The sequence below is a fragment of the Cupressus sempervirens genome, chromosome 10, assembly GCF_028749045.1.
Source record: "Cupressus sempervirens isolate cs-2001-9-10 chromosome 10, ASM2874904v1, whole genome shotgun sequence".
NCBI classification, from domain to species: Eukaryota; Viridiplantae; Streptophyta; class Pinopsida; order Cupressales; family Cupressaceae; genus Cupressus; species Cupressus sempervirens.
This window is the reverse complement of record NC_143127.1, coordinates 385,011,082-385,033,318: the sequence shown is the minus strand read 5'-3', so window position 1 is coordinate 385,033,318 and position 22,237 is coordinate 385,011,082. Positions and strand designations below refer to the sequence as shown.

At 35.3% G+C, this 22,237-nt stretch overlaps 1 protein-coding gene across 2 annotated transcripts in view; it reads right to left on the bottom strand.

Annotated features, from left to right (window-relative positions):
- Positions 1-22,237, bottom strand: part of LOC149534279 (Adaptin family protein) — a 113,928-nt gene that overhangs the window by 65,474 nt on the left and 26,217 nt on the right. For both annotated transcript variants that reach the window (XM_089805595.1, XM_089805596.1), the window contains 5 exons: positions 21,895-22,110; positions 21,622-21,732; positions 5,858-6,055; positions 5,610-5,741; positions 55-111 (listed from right to left, as the gene is read on the bottom strand). In XM_089805595.1, coding sequence (XP_089661721.1) covers positions 55-111; positions 5,610-5,741; positions 5,858-6,055; positions 21,622-21,732; positions 21,895-22,110 — 714 coding nt within the window. The remainder of the gene's footprint in view (positions 1-54; positions 112-5,609; positions 5,742-5,857; positions 6,056-21,621; positions 21,733-21,894; positions 22,111-22,237) is intronic.

The window sequence follows — 22,237 nt, the reverse complement described above, 5'->3', positions numbered from 1 at the left end:
TACAAAAGAAGAATCAGAAAGCAAATAATAAGCTTTAATTTTTTGGAAACATACTTGTAAGAAAATAGAAGGAAGTTTTGGCTCGCCAAGTATCTGCAAATATGAATCTACCTGCAACAGAAATGAAATAATATTTCATTAAATTTTTGTAGGAACAATGTCAGTAGCAGACGGTAATAACAAATTTCCTAATTACACACCAAAGCTTTAAACTTGCATGTCACAACCCTTGGGGCAATCAACAAAAGTTTGTTAATAAAGCTCCTAAATTATACGTATAATAACAATCAGGCACAAGTTCAAAGTAATAAGATGGGAAATATAATCCTTTCCGACACAATACCATATCCTAAAACTTTTTCTTATAGCATATTATCACACCCTTAATATGAGTAGAATTCTACAACAAATCCCAAAGTTGGAATCTAAGTCCATCTAGTGTAGGCTGCATAATAAGAGAGTACAAGGCAAAATCCTTAGGGCAGCTTTGCATAAATTGAAGCAAAGCACGAACAACAAGTCGGAAATAAAAGCATTTTCCTGTGCCTGGCCTGGACATATCTAAAAACTTTGGTGTACATCATGTGCAGGTGCAGGGCAGCTCTGCAATATTCTTTAATTCCATCCATAATAAGGGTTCCCCAAGCAAATTATACCGTTGATAAGGAACATAAATGTTTAATAAACAAGGCATGTGAAAGCATGGAAATCCTTTGACATCATTTTAGATATTCTAAAATAAAACACGTAAGCATTGATCATCAAACAAATAATGGTTTAAAAGTTTGCTGAACACTCAAAATCATGAGAGACCAACACCAATAGCTCAAGAAGCATGTCAACGGCTGGAAGCACAAGAAAATAATGCACCTGTACATTGATCAGGTTGACATTTATATTCAAAAAGCACACTACCTTTATTATATAAAGGTTGGACAAACTGAGAAGAATTACATCTTTCCCTATCTTTTTGCCTTAAGGATAGAGTGACCCCTACTCTAGTATACAGTGTAAGATTAGTAACTATGAAGCATCAAACCTCATATCTGGTCAGTTCTTGACCTCTCTACTAACCTACGGAAGGTCTTCAAAACAAAACCTAGTATTGTGATCAATGTTATTCAAATGGTACTGAGGGAATAAATTTGGTTAACAAACCACAGGTACTATTTCAATTCTAACATAGTTACAATGTTTATTGCCACTCTACTGGATTTGAAGGCGAAAGAGATTATCAGAGCAGAAGGGAAGTCCCTTATCAAATTTGCCTTGTTAGAGGTGGAATTTGACCATCACTTCATCAGCCCAAATGTTGGCCTGTATATTAAAGATGGAGTGGTTGTTGGGACATGGGTTCCTTTTAGTTTGGTTTCCTATGACAGTGCTAAGAAGAAGAGGCACAAGCAGGCCCGGTGTGGTCATTCTTTAGAAATGTGACGGGTGGTCCAATGAGTGTTGTTGATTCTAGCTTTGCCCTAACCAAAAAGGCAACAATATAAAGATAAGTAATTTTTTGCTAGTAATGAAGCTGGACATTTTGTCTCCTTCAATGTTAGCAAATTTGCTATATCCATATATTTAATTTTTTGGGGTTTTTTGCTTCTCATGCATGGTAGTTGAGGATGCACACATTGCGAAAATTTAAAATTGACAGATGGCAAGAGAATGATGTGAAATACCATATTTAATCTACCAAATAAACATACCCTTAAGCTTTTCCTAATAGAAATAGGAATCCATCACATGTAAGTAGGAAAGGTGATTGTTAGCATATAAAATTAATGAACTTCCCAAATTATACACTTTCTACAATCAACAGAGTTTGATTAAGACAAGCCACCTAAATTATAAGTGGAATAACAATTTGACACTAAATCCAAAGGCAAAAACATGATATCTAGTATATTCCCTTACATAACAATAACAAATCTGATTTTTTTCTCTATACGTGTTTCCCAAAATAATTCTTAGGTCTCTGCTCAAACATTTTGATCATGATAGTGTCTTTCAAAATGAATCTGGAACAAATCTTAGAAAGAAAGAGATCCTATAAGTGCAAATTTTGCCAAGTCTTTCCCCTTTGTTGGCAATTTTGACCTTTCCAAACCTTAAGAACACTAACCAAAATTGTGACGAATTTTACAAGACATATTTCTGTTACTCTCTAACTTAGAGTTTTCCCAATAATGGTTTTATTCTTGCTCTGTTTATAAATGACAAAAAAATCAATCATCGGGCATTTTCAAGGTTCGTGATCTTACTGTGCATGACAACAAGTGCATGATCTTACTGTGAGGCCAACAATATTTAAAAGATTGTGAAAAGCTGCTTCAAAGAAGTTTCCAAGAGAAACTAACGACTGATCATGAGTTTTGACATGGTTTCAATGTTTCAGAGAGTTCATACAGGTGATGTAATGGTCAATTTGTCAACATTTCAGAGAGTTTCAAAACTTTCTAACTCACTGAATGTTAGGAAGAGCTCCAAAATACCAATTTAAATGTGCAAATGGGTGTTTTGCAGGCTCATTTGTCACCCCACTCTCATGCAACCCATTACTGTCAACAGTCATTACAATCGATGTCATCATTTCTACTTGTGTTATGCAGTAGACGAACTGCTCTCTCTATTTGGAGTGTTTGTGTGTTCAATAGTTGGTTTCAGAGCTTTACGTTGCTATTTTTCATTGAGTTGTTCAGTTCTTTGCATTGTTGTTCTTAATGAAATGCATGTACCAAAGCATTGCACACTCTCCCAAACAGAATTCTCCTCCTCGTTGCTCATCAGCCTTTACTTGAAACCCACCCCTGGTACATCGGGTTACTTTCAAAACCTCATAAAATGCATTAAAAATACCAACGGTATAGACACACCTCTATTCTTCATAATTTCATGGCTGAGATAGGCAACGACAACCTAAGATATGTCAACCAAGAGATTTTTGGAATAGAATACAAGAGAAAAATAATTTTCTCAATTGTTCTAGCACATGTTAGAGGTTTTCTAACTGCAGTCCCATGCCTATGCAAACCACTATAAACCTGAAACGAAGGGGAGGAATGTTGACGATAGGGCAGATTTCTAGGTGAGCTCTCAACCACAAACGAGGATAGCTTGTCAAAGGTTGCTTAAGTGACTGATTTTCTTTCTCCAATCTCCCAACTAGCTCGAGCAGCTCCGTGAGGTAGGCACTATCAGACGGCTTCCACTAGTAAGTACGCAAAGGCACAAGAGAGACGTGGGAGCAAGGGAAGGGGATCACCAGCCAAATCCATCACTCGAAAGAAATGAAATGCCTGTCAAAGAGCTCAGAGCTGAGAGCTGAGTGTTGCAGAACCCTGCACAGGAGGTGCCTGGGCAGCAGTAGCATAGTTACATGCAAGAGATAAACAAGTCATATAGGTAGCAACACTGTCAGGTAGCAGCACAGGCTTGAGGGGATCCACAAAAGGACCCAGTAATGTAGTCGTTATTAAAACAGTAGACAAAAATTTATTTTGGGTTAAAAGTAAGTATTAAACCAGAAAAACACAGGGACTCACACCCCCACCTGTTAAAGGAACTTAGATCTGAGGTAGAGCAATGAAATCTTCTTTTATTATCAGGTGCAGAGATATATATATGTATATGTTTTTCCTGATCTCAAAGTTAAACGATGCTGCTTTTGGTTGTATGTAACAGGTGACTGCAGATGTATCAGATTGAGGGTAATAACATTTGTTGTATTGATGTGTTTCCATCGATCTTATCTCTCAATACATATATCTTGGAAGGAGTCATGTCCGATTGTATAGACATGACTCTACGTTCCCTTTGGGCCCATAGGGTCATGTCCATACAATGGATGACTTTAACTAATCGTGTTTACACAAACACAATATTAGATCAGATCACCAGTATCAAGGTAAATACAATCCATCACATCAGTGATTTTGGATTATATTTGACCATCGTTGATAACAGTCTGATCAACGATAAGATCAAGAGCCATGGTGGCATGCAGAACATAATGGATAATCGGTTCATCAGTATAACCAAACCGAAACAATGAGACAGTCGGGCAGAGTAGTATATGATTGCATTTGTCCATATGTAGATCTACATATAGATATATGTATTCATATGTTAGTCTGCAACACATATCTTTAGTCATAATCAGATATTTGATAAGAGATATCCAACTGATGCTATAATTTCAACACCACCACCACCACCCCCAAAACCTCAAAGTACCCTTCCCGAAGACGTCCCCACACCAGGTACTTGGCGTACCTGAGATCCCCCACCTCTGCAGTTTTGCAAACACACTGCTGCTGGGACAGGTACTTGAATTTCTATTTGAATTTGATTTTTGTATGTTACTATTGGGTATGTACTATATTACTATGTTAAATGTTCAATGGTTCTAGTTAGTGTTGCAATTTTGCAATCTTCGAGTATTTAAATATAGTACATCATACTGAAATGTCATTTCATAACTAGCATTTCAAGTTCTACATGTATAGGATACAACACCCCCACCATACCCCCTTTTTCCCCTAAGTACCGGTGTTCCACTGTATAAAACATTTACAATTTCCAATAATTTTTAAAAAAATGAAATGGATACTTTTTTAAATAATCTATAATTGGTCATCAAATAGTTGGCAAGTGCTATTATCAATCAAACACGACCAATGACTTTACAGGCAACCCATTGTGTTATACCTAACCCTTCCTAAGGATAAGAATAAAAAGATCTTTAGATTTTTTAATAGATCATAATTATATTCAAAGTTGAACTTGAAATGTAAGAATACCTATCCTTAACCCTAAAATCTAAAACTTTGATACTTCTCATGCTTTTGTTTTCTTCTCCTCAGTGTGAAACAAGGCCAATAAAGGAAGTTAAACCGAAGAAAATAAAAGTCTGGATCACTTGTGGAAAAAACTGAAAAAACTCGGGAAATGTCATGCACCTGAGATGGGGGGAACATTACTTTGGGATTAATCATCAGCTTTTTGGAGTTTAATGCCACTAAAGCAAAAACATTAACAAACTGAGAAAGATCTCAAGAACAATTAAATTTATTATTTTCCAGCCCACCCAAATTAATCTCAGAAGCTGTTAAAAAGTTCCTAGTTTGACAAAATTGAGAACATTTCAGGATTTTAAATTTTTAAACAAACAATACCATATTCATTTGGATGCTTCCACAATCTGGCTTCTAAAACCACCCTAATCATGCCATGTTCATGGTCGTCGTGTTCATGATGTAAGCCATAAGAGATAAACTGCTAAAAGTAATATTTCAGAGATTAAATTACATAATGAAAGGAGAGATTGAGAAGTTATAACCAAATTTCCTTTCACAGTATGAGGTGCTGTGGCAGATGTGAAGGGGGCAATTATAGAGAATATTCAAATGCTGAGTTGTTTGTTTTTACCAACCATATCAACTTCCAGATCTCTTAGAAGTAATAGTTTATTTACTCTATTTGCCAGTATAAGATAACAACATTCCCATGTACAAAGTATTTTACGTCAAATAATGAACAAAAGATGCAGGTACATTGGAGTTTTATATATTTTATTAAGAAGATTGCAGTGGAATTAAACTCAAACATACAGCAGAGGATCTGAGTTGACTATCAGCATCTTCATCATCCTCCCCAGAACCTTCAGCAATAAGTCGCATCAAATTATGTGCCACTTTAATGTTTACAAGATCTCCTGCATGCTCAAAAACTTTGTTCATGGTCTGCTCATGCATCCAAGACAAGGAATTGGTATTTTAGAAGATGGTTTATCCACAAATAAGAATAGAATCACATTTGAGGATATTGAGCATAGCTTGGAAAGGCAATATTATAATACCTGAATGAACCAATGGTTGCTTGGAGCAAAACGTTCAGCTAATTCTATGGATCGAGATGCTATTTCCGTCTTATAGTGTGTGTCAGTGATGCTTATCATATAGCTGATCATGCGATCTACAATGACTTCAACATTGCTTGATTTTGTCATCTTATAAAGCAAATCCAATGTCTTCCGTTTTAGTGTATCATCAGGATCCTGCAAATGACATACATATTTACTACATTAACATTCATTTATATTTTCCTGGAAGTGGTAACTTTATACTAGCAAAATTCATAAATATAATCTTCGAATGCTAATTTTATGCCCTTATCATCTGATCTGTGGTCATAATTTGAGCTTTGAAATGGATTATCCCACACTATTAGTAGCCAAATATTGATCATAGCAAATCATTCACGTATATATTTTCTAGAACAAGAATTTAAGATGAGACAATATCCAAATTTGCAACTCATTGATATTAGACTATAGCAATGATAGCAAGTTCATCCACCCTGACAGAGACAAACCATTCAATCTGTGCATTACTTTATACTTATTTGATCTGAATCCATCTAGAGTACCAAATAACTTAAATCATAATTAATTTTTAAAGTGCGTTTTGGAAAAGTGTCTATGCCATTAGTTGATGATGAAAAATAATGCCACTATAAATAACTCATTCCAATCACAATAGGATGTCAGACGGGAACAAATGACATCTGTAAAAGCTGATTCTATAGATTAAGCTGCATAAGGCCTGAAATGGTACATTATTAGTATCCAAATGTTGATCATAGTGAATCATTCATGCACATATTTGGTAGAACAAGAATTTAAGATGAGACAATATCCAAATTTGCAACTCATTGATATTAGACTGTGACAATGATAGCAAGTTCATCCACCCTCACAGAGGCAAACCATTCAATCTATGCATTACCCTATACTTATTCGAACTGAATCCCTTTAGAGTACCAAATAACTTAAATCATAATTAATTTTTAAAGTGCATTTTGGAAAAGTGTCCATGCCATTAGTTGATGAAGAATAAATAACTCATTTCAATCACAATAGGATCTCAAAAAGGAACAAATGACATCTGTAAAAGCTGATTCTATAGATTAAGCTGCATAAGGCCTCAAATGGTACATTATTAGTAGCCAAATATTGATCATAGCAAATCATTCACCCATATATTTGCTAGAACAAGAATTTAAGATGAGACAATATCCAAATTTGCAACTCATTGATATTAGACTGTGGCAATGATAGCAAGTTCATCCACCCTCACAGATGCAAACCATTCAATCTCTGCATTACTCTATACTAATTTGAGCTGAATCCATTTAGAGTACCAAATAACTTAAATTATAACTAATTTTTAAAGTGCGTTTTGGAAATCTGTCTATACCATTAGTTGATGATGAAAAAAATGCCACTATAAATAACTCATTCCAATCACAATAGGATCTCAGACAGGAACAAATGACATCTGAAAAAGCTGATTCTATAGATTAAGCTGCATAAGGCCTCAAATGGTACATTATTAGTAGCCAAATATTGATCATTGCAAATCATTCACGCATATATTTGCTCGAACAAGAATTTTAGATGAGACAATATCCAAATTTGCAACTCATTGATATTAGACTGTGGCAATGATAGCAAGTTCATCCACCCTGACAGAGGCAAACCGCTCAATCTATGCATTACTCTATACTTATTTGAACTGAATCCCTTTAGAGTACCAAATAACTTAAATCATAATTAATTTTTAAAGTGTGTTTTGGAAAAGTGTCTATGCCATTAGTTGATGCTGAAAAAAATGCCACTATAAATAACTCATTCCAATCACAATAGGATCTCAGACAGGAACAAATGACATTTGTGAAAGCTGATTCTATAGATTAAGCTGCATAAGGCCTCAAATGGTACAGATAGCCTATCATGTCCATATTCACCGTGTTTCAGCAAATATCTAGTCATCATAAATACTATAATAAATTTCTAGGCAACTCATGAATCATATAATGTAACTTATAACCCTTAATGAATCTGGAGGATGGATCAGCCAAAACGAAATAAAGAAAAAAATTACATTAATGTGAAAGAATGAAAAAAGTACATTGATTTGACTATCCAAAGCTAAAGAATATCAGATCCTAGCTAGATTGATGGAACATTATAACAGTAAACTCAAGAAGGTGACCTAAATTAATCAAAGAAGAGGAATGGGAATGCACAAGAAGATGGGGTCTAACTTGTACCAGAATCCAAAGAGCTGAAGAAAGGTTAGTATCCAGATCAATCAGCATCATTGGCCTAAGAAAGGATGTGATGTGTCCATGTGATAATGCTGTAGGCTAAGATATGGAAGACCATCTTAAGCCTTAGCACAATCAATAATATCTAGCTCAGGTAACACTGTAAGCAGCACACCTGAAAATGAAGTGTTCAGATCCCCATTTCTTGACCAAGAATTATATCCTATTGCCTTTTGAAATAAGGTTGTCTCTCCTATCTCAATATCTGCCATATGTCTGGGAGAAGTTTTAAATGAATCTAACTTAAAAAATTGATCTCAATTATTCACCTCCCCATCAGAACAGAGCGTAAGGAAATGATCTCAAATCACCAACAATCAAACAAAGATATTCAAAGAATTAACTATCTATTGCCAATACAACTCAGCTGTTTTAACATTCACGCAGAATGAATCAATTAATAAAGGGTTTATGCATAATCTTGAATTATCATCAAGAAAGTGGTCACCTTATTGGCATAACTAATGATATGATGATAGTGTAAGAGTGATGATTTGATTACATGATGATCAGTTATTGGATTGTCATTGATGTCAACTATTGAGCCAAGCATAATTATGAAGAACTGAGTGTTGCTGTAAGGATCGGTGAATATGATTGTCAAGAGAGCACTGGGGCTATCTCTTAAGCTGCATATGTTGATTGTTGTTGTTTAAGAGAAAAGTAAGATGATCAGTGAAGTGTGCAACTACTAGAACAATTAGTGACAAATGATAGGTGATTTGATTGGTTTATCAAATCTGTGATGAATAGAGTGAAGCAATCGCAAGATGATGTTCACAAGATAGTGAAGCCTATATAGTTATGATAGCAATTAGCATGACACGTAAAGCATTTTCAGGATGGAAAGGTGACAAGTGAAACAGTTTCAGGTTGGATAGGTGATCGATGAAGCTGTAACAAACAGGTGAAGCTATAATAGACAGATTAAAGAACAATGAGTTCTTGAGTCGCAATCGGTTACCTAGTCATCAGTGACAAGTGTTGAGGTTGTAACGAATCTAGTTGAGTCAGTAATGATTAGCGGCGTGGATGTACATGTGGAGGTGATGATCTGGCATCACAATGATCGAGATCAGTTTGTCGAGAAAATTCTAGAAAAACCTCATGACAAGTCAAAATGTGTTTGATCTCTGGCACAAAATACTGTGAATTAGTTGGTGCAGTCATGTAAAGTGTTTTGTAACATAAGATATTATCTTATGGCAGTTGGATCTGAGCAAGATATTCAAATTTCCCATCAATAATACATTTAGGGTTTGGCTGAGTTGGTGGAAGAGACAAACTAGTATAAACTAGTGAAAGAAGGACAAGTTTGATGTTGTTGATCATGGTACAGTTTACTTAAGTGAAGAAGTGGAAGGTGCAGTCCAGCTAAGAGGAAAAGTCAGTTGAGAAGAGAGAGTGAGCTTAAGTGGATATGATCAGGCATAGGTAGTGTTGTTTCACGGATCAATCTTTTTGTTGTTCCCCAACAGTTACAACAGATTAAATCCCTTAACCGAGTGGATCCTAACAAGTTCTTATTGTAAATTCTTTAACAAGGTGACAGTTTAGCTAGTGTTCAAAGTCCTTTAACAAAGCTTCTCCTCACAGGGTAAAGCTCCTAATAGGTTAGACGTAAATCCCCTATCAGGATGTCACCTAACAGTGTCTTTGTAACTCCTAATAGGTTTAAGCTCCTAACTAGGCGTACTTCAAAAGAGTACAAATTATTTGAGTACTAATTCCCATCGCAGTTTTGATCCAAGTTGGGTTTCCCTATAACCAAAATATCTGTGTCAAATATGTGAATGATTTCATGTTATGGATGCTTTGATTTGTTGCATTTAAGTTGATTATAAGTTAGAGGTTAAAGAGGTTGAAAAAGTTATTTGTTTAGTTGATTGACAACAATTGGTATCACTTGGGACCAACAATTGGTATCAAAGCTTTGGTCCTCTGTTGTGGTGAAAGCTTAACTATAGAGGAAAACATCCAAGATGATAAATGAGGCTCCTAAGATCTCAAGAGGAAGCTACCCAATATGGTGTGGAAGGAAGCTCTATCTCAGAGGTATGGGAAAGTAGCATCGGAATCATGTAGTCACACAATATGTTACTCTTGCAGGAACTCTTAATGCATATCAATTGAGGGCACAACAAGAATACACAACTACAATGGATGCAATAGCAAGTACTCTTTCAAATGTAGAATACATAAATGTCAAATGACATGTGGGAGAAACTGAAGACAATCTATGGTGGAGATGCACATGTACAAAAGGCAAAGGTGGACAACTTGAAAAGAAAGTTTGATGAAATGAAGATGATGGAGAACGTGAACATTGAGCAGGACAACCAAAGGAACAAAGATGTAGTTGTTGCTATGTGGGTGGAACCCTTGTAGAAGATGATGTGGTAAGTAAAGTACTTAGAACCCAATTGCCTTAGTATTCTATTAGAGTCTCAACTATTCAAGAGGTCAAATCTTTAGGTTTTGGTGCAGTTACTTTGATTTCATTGATAGGCAAGTTGATATCTTTTGAGCTAAGTAACTTCGATAAGAGTATGCCTATGGTAGAAGTTAAATTTAAGGCATCTGTGACTCTTGCTCCTACAAGAAGAGGAAGGGATGGTTCAAGTAGTTTATCTATTTATGTTTCTAATGGTTATGACTCTATTTTGACTGAAGAAAACGAATAGTAGGAACTAGAGGTGCTATTTGCAAGAAGGTTTCCTAAAGGGAATGGCAAATACAAAGGTATCCTACCTTTGAAGATTGAACATCTTGCTCTCAGATTCCCTGAGAGAACAAAGAAGGATAAGGATTTGAAATATAAGGAGAACAAGAGGGTTTGCTACATTGCAGAAGGTGTTACCAATGAGAAGTTTGATGGAAGAGTTAGAAAATTCCAAACTGTGGGTATTCCAATCAACAGATATAAGAACGGAAATACTCAACATTTACAAAGAGTATCAAAGACTTCCTTTCCGAATTCAAAATGATTTATCATTCAATGATTACACGGAGTTTCATCTAGACCAGCAAAATAAGGTTGAGGTGGCAAAAAGAAAGTAGTTGGATTTGGTTCAGCATCTTTTTGCAAGGGGCCAAGGCAAAAATGTGTATGAGGAATTTCCAATAGATCACGAGCATTGAATAGAGGTTCTTGAAGAAGAAGAACAGCCAACTCCTATTGATTTACAGCTTTCTAACGACCACGTGGAAGATGTTACCCAGGGTACAAGTTTTTATGTTGGTGAAGTGGAGGTTAGTATTGACAAACAAGCGAATGAGGGTGGTTGAACTCAAGATTATTGCAGGTTGGAATCTTGGTATGATGAATCTTTTAATTCTGATGCCCATGACATAAAATTAGAAGAACATACCAAGATGACCCTACAAAATGATGAACCACTTCGAAATGACATGCACACCTTAAGGAGTCAATTGAAGGTTAATGAAGATAGAATTGTGGCTTCTCTAGTACATTATGATAGCATTCACAAGTTGGCTGAGGATATCTACAGGAAGGCACAAAGAGAAGGGAAAGGAGATTGGCCTATTGCGGATCTACAGGTGGTCAAAACAGTTATTGAATCCATGAAATCAAAATATTTGTATTTGCTTTCCAACAAGGATTATATTCTTAAGGTTGCTGAAATTCATGTTGATCAGCTGGATAAAGAAAGGAATGAGATTATGGAGCTCAAAGGGGAGCTTAAGGATACTCATGAGGCATTAGATGATGCCCGATTTTCTCTTCAAGAGGCAGAGAATCAGATTAGAACCATGAATCATTCTCAGGAACATGAGAATAGAACGATGCAAAAGTTCTTCCAAGAAGTCATTGACAAACTTGAGAGCATTCAGCAAATATATGACTTGGATAACTACCCCAAATGGTTACGTAGCAAAACTTCGGAACACTTTCAGCTTGTTGACGACCCTTTGTTTGAAGTTGTTGTTGATTGGACATCCGGCAATCCTCTTATTGTGTTAAATAAGGGATCATCTATTGTTTGCCATGAAGAGGAAGAGTTTGATTTCAGACTTTGGGATCCTGACTTAGATCCTAGCAGTGAATCCAGATCTCAACATGAAAATGATGAATTAACTTCTGTTGCTTATCACTTAATCTGCCCCAACATATTCTCCGATTTCACCCCATTCAAAAGTTGGGTGAATTTTCTACATCAGCCTCTGAACAGTTCTCAGTGGAGTATTTGTGTGAGGTTTTTGGTTAGGTTCTCAGCATCTTTCATATTCATAGCACTTACGCGCATGGGAATTCTCCAACTTTATGGCGACAGTATGAATTCTGATGTCCATGGGATGATGGTTTCAGCTTTTGAGAAGCTCTTTTCTTACATCATCCATTTAGGTTAGGGCTTCACGTTCTACTGGATTATACATGGACCATGGATATATTTCTATATCATCATAGCACAACAAGGCAGCATAACAAAGTTTGGGATCCAGATGTTGGTAGATTGTATCTATGGTTGGATGAGGATTTTATTGTGGTCCTATTCAATTTGAGGTTGATTATGGTGATGATCAGTGTTGATCAGTTTACAGGCACAGCATTTCTTCGAAGAGTAATATGGGATCCAGGATTCCATTGACAAGTATTTTGCAGAGCAGTACCATGCTTTACAGTTTGGTCGGGTTTGTTGTCAGTTTGGACTACTAGATTAACTACAGATTTATATGGGATCCTGGTACATATTACTTGAGGGCAAGCAATCTCAAGGAGAGATTTGTAATGTCCCTTCTTTGGGGACATTAAAAATATTAAAAGGGACGAATTTACAATATTAAATTTGACTATGTGAGCTAGAAATTTATTATTAAAGGTCAAATTAATATTCCATGTGGTCATAAGAGGACGAGAAGAGATAAGACGAAAAAACCCAGAAAGGAAGTCGAAGGGTCACCTTTGCGAGAATAAAAGGAGAAGAGACCCCTTCCTTTTGGTATTCTTGATTTATTAATCTGATTTTCAATTGTCTCTTGTAAGAGTCATTCAGAAAGCTTCAGCTTTCAACCAGTGTGAGGACGTAGCCCCTCATGCAGGTAGGCAATGGACGCAAACCCATTGTCCATGGAGATATCATTTCAGGTGTCTAGATTGTGCTTACAAGTTCTTCTCTTGTTTTCCAATCTCACTGTAAAATTTGTGTATAAGATTGGATTGTGGTTAGTTGGTTATTGTATTGTTGTATAAGACAATAACATTTTAGTTGTTGGCTATTATTTAGTTGTTGTATAAAGCAATAACGTTGTTTAAGGAATTATAAGAGTTTGTTGGTTTCATCCCATCAATTTCTAATTTATGGTTACATGTTCGACATCTTGAATGTTATTTTGGAAATAACGAATTGTTATCATGTGAAGAACCATTAGTTTTATTGTTGTCTCGTATTGCATGTCCTTATAATTGAATTCTGAATATTATATTCCTATAGAGGCTAGATAAGTGTCGGTTAGTATTTCTACTGTTTACGATTGTGCTGGAAATTATCCACAAAGTTTTATTGCTGATTATATCAGTAAAAGAAAAATCGATAAATATCCGGATCAGGATATTACACAAGATAGGATTTATGTACCCAACAAACTTGAACTTCGGAGAATGATTCTGGAAGAATCTCATTCAGCTCCATATTCAGAACACCCTGGAGTAACTAAAATGTTGTCAGATATAAAACCTCTATATTTTTGGAAAGGAATGAAACGGGAAATAACAAAATTTGTGGCAAGATGCTTGGAGTGCCAAAGAGTAAAAGCAAAACATTGATACCCACCCAATCTTTTGCACCCAAATGAGGTACCAAAATGGAAATGGCTGATAATTTCCATGGATTTTGTGCAAGGATTACCTATGACACGAAATAGACACAATACCATTCTAGTAGTAGTCGATAGACTGACAAAAGTTGCTCATTTTTTACTAGGAAATCTAACTGATGGAGCACCAGAAATCACTCATAAATTTATAAAGGAAATTTTCAGATTGCATAAAATTCTAGAGAAAATTATCTCAGATAGGGAAGCTAGGATAACTTCCAGATTTTGGCAAACATTATTTTCAGCATTTGGGACTAAACTAAACATCAATTCAGCTTATCATCCTGAGACAAATGGTTAAACAAAAAGAGTAAACCAAGTATTAGAGATCTTTTGAAAGTTTACCGTATGGATCGGCAATATCAGTGGGAAACATATTTAACTTTGGTAGAATTTGCTTATAACAATTCCTACCAATCTACCATTAAAATGGCCCCCTTTGAGGCTCTATATGGCCGCAAATGTAGAACTCCTGTGAGCTGGAATCGATTGGAAGATAGAATTATCGTTGGGCCTGAAATGTTTAAATAAATGTAAGAACAAATAATCCAAATTCGTCAGACATTGAAGGAAGCCAATGATAGACAGAAAAGTTATGCAGATGCAAAAAGAACACCTAGGGAATTCTCAGTGGGAGAAAAGGTATTATTAAGAGTAAAACCTCAGAAGTACAATAAGACGCTTTGAAATATTGGAAGTTATGAACCCAATAGCCTACAGAAGTGCCTTACCACCAGCCCTTGCAAGGATACATGACGTCTTCCATGTGTCATACCTTAAGAAATACATTACTCATAATGATCATATAATTAATTGGAACCTGTTACAAGTGCAAGAACCAAGGGTGGTGGAAATAGAACCACTCAGAATACTCAAGGTGCGTCAGCTACGCTTACGAAATCGAGAGCTGACTCAATGCAAGGTCCAGTGGGATCAATATGCAGAGGATGATGCTACCTATGAAGATTATCACAAAATCTTTCAAAAATACCCTCATCTTTTCTCCAAGGCTAGAGCCTAAACCTTTACTTTCTTGAAATAATCTGAATAGATATTAAGTTTTGTTGTGATATTCATCAGGGACAACGAAAAACTCAAGGGGGAGGGTATCGTCCCAAATTTTGACCTAATTTTAAATTTTATTCATAGCAGTTAGATTGAACAGATTTTTTCTTTCATAATCATGTGAAGTAGGTAGTTATTTATATCTGTTATATTCATTATATTAACTGTTTAATGAAGATGGTCGTTATCCATTATTTGTCATGTGATGTTTAGCAGTTGCTTGATTTTGGAATTATGGTTAATAATTAAATTCTTTATCTATATTAAATGTTATTATGAAAATTATTATGGAAGTTGTTATTATCATGGAAATATTGCACGGGTGATTGCAAGAGAAGATGAAGGGGGAAGCATTGCTAAACAAGATCAACAGAATGGGATACTAGCTTAGTCCAGTCATTAGGATTGACAGGTATGACCTTAAATTGCCTTCGTAAGGACCTAACGACTTGAACTTTAGGACACAACTGAAGGAACCGCATGAGCTATTAAATAAATAATTTAATTAAAATATAATACGTACCTCAAAGGATTTTGAATGATCTTTCACCATATCATTTTAATATATACCTATGTACGTACACATAGATATAAATATAAAGTGACACCATAATATTATTTTCCTTGTAATATAATGATGCCACCTCACAAATATATTTATTTGTACGTAGATAAATATAAACCATAATATTTTCGATTTTTAACCTTCAAATCTTCTTCCATCCTTTTATTCTTTTCTTGCTTATAACCGATTGAACACTTGGCACATTTATTTGGCGTCCAAAAGCCAAGACATTCTTTTATGTTACGGCTTCTTGGAAGCCAAAGAGTCCTTTAATCTTTTTTATATTTCATAAGGTCAGGAGAGACGGGATATACAAAAAAATCACATATCCGACTTCCTTTTATTATTCCCGTTTTCCTTGCTCATTTTCGGCTACCATCTACAACCCGATACTATACAAATATCATTCGAGTTTCTACGAGTTCCATTTGAAACCTTTGCATTCTTTTAGTAGTGCCATTCTTGATACAATTTGCCTTATATTAATCTTTCCTTGCTGAAGTCGTGACTGTTTTTATACACCGTGGTTATGCCTGGGAAGGAAAACAAAGAAGAGCTGATACATAGGGGTCTAGCAAGACTCCAAACATTTCCAAAATTATATCAGGTTATGTGGTCCATCAACCTCCAGTATTGTTATGAAATTTATTATCAGCTACTACTGTATACTGAACTCCTTAGTAGTAGGCAACTATAGTATAATCATCATGCTTAAGTATCAACAATTGACCCTCTTAAGAAGTTGTTATCAAATTAGTAGTAAAGTATCCATGACATAGAATCGTGTTTTATATGCACCATTGATAATCAGAACCAAATGATATTTTCTGCAAGTCTTAAAGAACATATTTCTTCAAATCACAGAATGTGAAAAGCTGAAAACATATAATATTCATGATATAGTTGAGAATCAACAGATAGAGCCACCTAGGACTCACCAGCTGTATAGCCATGGAAAAGGTGAAGAGGTGAGATGGAATCTACAATGACATGAAAGTGAAATCAGATATGATACAATAAATCTAAAATAATTTTTACTTAATAGCTCATGCTTGTCCCTATTGTTGTTCCCCTATTGTCAAGTCGAGCAGTGGTGGTCAGGTCATTGAACCCATCAGAAAAACCTTGGCCAAGGTCGTTTAAAGGCATGTCTGTCATCTAAAATCACTTGATGTCAGTGGTGCCAGTTATTTAGACATGTCCGTCCATATCTGTGCGGACATTCTAAACACCAGAATGCTCAAGTGGTTAGACTAAAAGTATCCCAAGCTCGATCCCAAGGTAGGGAGGGCCTTTTTAATTCAAGATATTGTGTGGGGATAAGTATGGTCCACGGTTGGGAGGTTAAACCTAAATCAATGCTTCTCCTCTTACTGAAGCCGAGGCTTGCACAACCAACTAAAGACTCAACAGATAATACTTGTATGTTTCCTTTTCTTCTTTTCATGTTAAGCATTTGCTTTACTTGTATGTAGAAAAAAATATTTAATCATTATTATAGTTATAATTAAATGCAGTTAAATTTATCATTGATACAGTTATTCCGGTTAATCGTTATTTTAGATATTTCAGTTGATCATTGATACAGTTATTTCAGTTAATCGTTATTCTAGATATTTCAATTGATCATTGATACAATTATTTCAGTTAATCGTTATTCTAGTTATTTCAGTTAATCGTTATTCTAGTTATTTAATTTGATCATTGATATAGTTATCTCAGTTGAACATGGTTATTTCAATTAATTGTTGATAGTTAAAACAGTTAATGTCCTATGAAAAGGAATTCAGTTATTTGTTCAATAATTTGTTGGGTAAAACTTTATATAAATCGTCCATGTTTTGTTATGAAAAACCGTTTGTTACAGTTAACCTGCTCTAGCTTTATCAATAAAAGTTACACTTCTGAAGCAATCCTAGACATAGTTCACATCAATCTGTGTGGTCCAATAGGAAATCAAAGCTACTATGAAGATGCATCTTTCATGTTGTTTGTAGATGATTACTCTAGGATGATGTGGGTTGTATTTCTAAAGTGTAAATCAGAAGATATCTACATGTTCAAGATCTTTAAGCTAGAGTAGAAAGGAAAACCGCAAAGAAGTTAAAATGTTTGAGATTGGATAGAGGAGGTGAGTTCACTTCACATGAATTTTACTACATACTGTAAGCAACAAGGAATCGTAAGGCAAATGTCATCTCCCATGACACCTCAACATAATGGAATTGTTGAAAGGAGAAATAGGTCAATCATTGACTATGCAAGAACATTGATGTTGCATAAAGATGTTGCTTAAACCTTTGGGAGAGAAGCAGTGAGTAAAATAGTCTACACATTGAATGGGGTACAACTAATGAAAGGTGTGAATAAGACACCCTATGAATTATGGTATGATAGATCTCCTTGTGTGAGTTACTTCAAAGTGTTCTGAAGTAGATGCTATATCAAGAGAGATGATTGCTCAAAAAAAATTGATCCTAGAGGTGATTAAGGAATATTCCAGGGTATTCCACTAAGAGCAAAGCTTACAAGTGCTTCAAAAAGAGAACAAACAAAATGATATAAAGTGAAAATGTGAGGAATGACGAATACTTTGACCAAAATGATGAATTAAGCAAAAGGTAACTAGAAGACTACCGTGGATTTGTGTACACACAACCTGTTGAATAGGATGCTGCAGCAAAACCGATGGATGTATAGGAAAACGCACAAGAACCAGTCCAAGCGGTTGAAGAAGCTCCCAAAGAAAAACTAGCGCTATCGAGGCATGTCAAGATAAATCACTCCCCAAATCAAACAATTGGTGATATGGATGTTGTTGTACTACAAAGAAGAAAGGCAAGAGAAAGTACATGTTTGTTGCGTCAATTTGAGCCAAAAACAATGAAAGATGCATTGAAGGAAGAAGATTGGGGGAAGGCCATGAAGGAAGAATTGGAACAAATTGAAAAGAGCCAGACATGGACATTAGTGCCTAGACCAATGGGTAAGAAACTACTTGGAACCAAATGGGTTTTCATAAACAAGATGGATAAAACAGATGAAGTAGTCAAGAAAAAGGCAAGACTAGTTTGCAAAGGTTATGCACAACAAGAAGGATTAGACTATGAAGAGACTTTTGCACCTATGGCTAGACTTGAAGCGGTACAGATACTACTTGCATTTGCTGCATACAAAGGCTTTAAAGTTTATTGGATGGATATCAAGGCAACATATTTAAATGGTATCTTAAAAAGAAGAGGTTTACATAGAACAATCCAAAGGGTTTGCCAATTCAAAAGAGAAGAACATCGTGTGTAGATTGCAGAAGGCCTTGTATGGATTAAAACAGGCACCTAGAGCATGGTATGAAATGTTGCACTCATACCTGATCAAGATTGGATTCACAAGAACAAGTGACAATAGCAATGTGTACCTAAAGGTAGAAGATGATGACAAGTTGTTGATTGCAGAGATATTTGTTGATGACATATCTTTGGAGGCAATGATGTGATGAGTATTGCATTCTCAAAACAAATGAAGAAAGAATTTGAGATGCCTATGATTGGTGAAATCAAATTCTTCATAGGTTTGCGGATTTATCAACTTAAGGATGGCATTTACATCAATCAGACCAAGCATTGAAGACATTTGGACTAGACGACTCAAAACCAATTAATTGGAACTCCAATAATAACAATGTTACATGCTATCCAAAGAAGATAATTCTAAGGCAGTAGATGAGACATTATACAGATCCGTGATCAGTAAGCTACAATATGTGGTGCACATCAGACCAGATATAACACAAGCAGTTCGATTAGTATCAAGGTTTTACTAATCCAAAGAATCCCACTGATTGCAGTTAAGAGAATCTTCAGATATCTCAAAGGTACCAAAGAATATCGATTGGGGTGTGGACATAAAGGAGATTTAACAATAAATGCATACACTGATGTTGATTGGGCAAGTGATGTGCATGACAAGAAGAGCACAAGAGGTGGAGCATTCTTTATGGGTGAAAGACTTGTTTCATGGACAAGTAAGAAGCAGAATTGTGTATCTCAGTCAACAGTTGAAGCTGAGTATGTGACTGCTGCAATTAATTCCATACAAGTGATATGTTCTAGAAGGAATACAGGATTAAGAAAATTCTAGAAGGAATACAGGAGAAGATAGTTGAAAGTGAAACGGTGTTTATCCACAAATAATTCAGTAATACACTCTAAGACTAAGCACATAGCCATTAAGCATCATTATCTTAGAGAACAGGTTCAGGCAAAGGAAGTAAAGTTGGAGTATGTGCCAAATAAGGATTATTCTTCTTACTACCCAACTTCATGATGATAGGGAGTTTGTTTGTGTGGTCTTTCTTGAGTTACCTTGGCAGGATATATATTACATTGAAATAATTTCAGCCCCCTTAGAGTTTTCACACCTGTGAGAGTTGTTCTAGTTTCAACCACCAACTTCGGATAGGTTGATATGATTTTTTATGTGCCTTTGTTATTTGTTTTGTACTTCTACGGGAGAAATTTTGGAGTTACAGAGTTAATTGATGTTGATAACTCCTTGAGACACTTCTATCTCCTTAGATTTGACAGTTGTGACTGTGTGTTGATTTGAGCCCCTGGCATTGGCATGTTTGATGCTTTACTTCAATGGTATCTTGATTAGTTGCTTCACAACTCTAAGCATGGTAATGTTTTCAGCAGAGTAGCACAAAAGATTAGAGGGGCAATATTCTTGAGGTTGATATGAGATCTGCGAATTTGGTTTAAGCATACCATTACACTTATGTATCATCTTCAAGATTAATTGCCAAACAAGGTCTCATAAATCCTCAATTCAAAATGCCAAACTCATTTGTGTAGCTCTCACTAGTACTACTCTCTTATTAAATCAGCTTTCTCTCAAACAGGTTTTCCATTCCTGACCTTTGATATCATTTTCCCTTGCTGTCCATATTGTGTGATCTGCAACTTTATAGAAGAGAGCATTCACCCGTTGGGTTGGGATTCCTTAGAGCCAATCCTTTAGCTCCCTCACTTCAAGATTTTGCTGGTTTATGCACTTAGAAATTGAGGCTATCAACACTATCAAGTATTTCAATTGTTTGGAGCTGCAAATAGCAGAACTGGTCTTCAATGAACAAAAGTTGGGTTATTGTCATAAACATTGAAAAGTGAGAGAATGGGTCCAGAGACAAATGAAATATGCACAAGTCATATAACAAAAAATTAATGTGTCAACAATGTGTCCATAACTCACAAAACTATATTTAAAATACTCGTATGAAAAAAAAAAATCATGATGTGTAATTTTAAAATTGTTGCCTTCCAAAGTAAATTATTAGTTAAAACTTAAAAGGCACTGGCAGAAAAAAATATGAAAACAGTCAAATGTCACTTTTATTTTACAAGAAGTTCTTCAACTGAAGCATGAGGGAAAAGTAACACAAACTATAAAGACGCTTATCACATTGTAGTTCCATTTTCCAATGCATACTACTGATGCATCCAATCAATATTACTCATTTGTTGAAGTTATGCTCTCCAAGTTATTTTGTTTGATTCTTAGGTGCATGGATAAATAACTTATACCATTTCATTCATCTATAAGTAAATATGTGATAACTTCAAATTTATGCTCATCTTTTTTGCTATAGGCATAATTTTGTTTGATTCCTAGAAGCATGGATGAATGACTTGCCTTCAACTATTCATTCATCAAAAAGTGAATGTGGTAACATTCAATTTATGCACATCTACTAGGCTATGTGGTCACTTCCAATCTATGCACATCTAATAGGCTATAGGTATGATTGGGAGGTTTATTGGCATTCAAATTAAATTTCTGTAATTCAGCATGTTCATATACAATTTTGAAAGGCAACCTGAGGAGTTCTAGTTGAAGAATTTACTTTCAAGAACAACATTGCAGATTGCGAAAGACAAACAAATAAAATTTCATTCATAGACTGAAATCTGGTCAGACACATAACAAACCTCTAAGCAATCGATCACAGCCAATTGATGCTCCTCTGCGAAGTCAGGGTTGATCTTAATGATTCTACCAAGAGCATCAATGCCCATATACTTCAAATTGTGGTTGTCACTCTATGCATACACAAATAAAAAACTCAATGATGTTAAAAGAGATGCAATTAAAATCCTCAAAAAAAGCACACCTATTTTACATGAAAAGCAGTAACTGTTTAATAACAAACAATTTTAAATGTCAAAATTAAAAATATATTCAAAGGTAGAAACACTCTAAACCTTTAAGAACCTGGAGGTTATTTCAGCAGCTGCTTCCAATAGTTTAGAGTTTGGATAAATAGATGCCACTGTGCATATGCATTCATATCCAATAGCATTTCCAATGTTACCTGTCGGATCACATTTCCTAAAGACATCACCTAGGACAGTATACATGTTCTCACTTGTTTGCTTATCTCCAGCACCAAGCAAGGCCAAGATTTTTAACAGCTTGATCTGAAATAGCAAAGAATAGATTTGAAAATACAGATATAAATACTTCAAATGTACACTGAATATTAGCCATTAATGGCAATGTTTCCAAGTATATTTCAAAAATGCAATTTAAGGGTGTGGCAAAAGA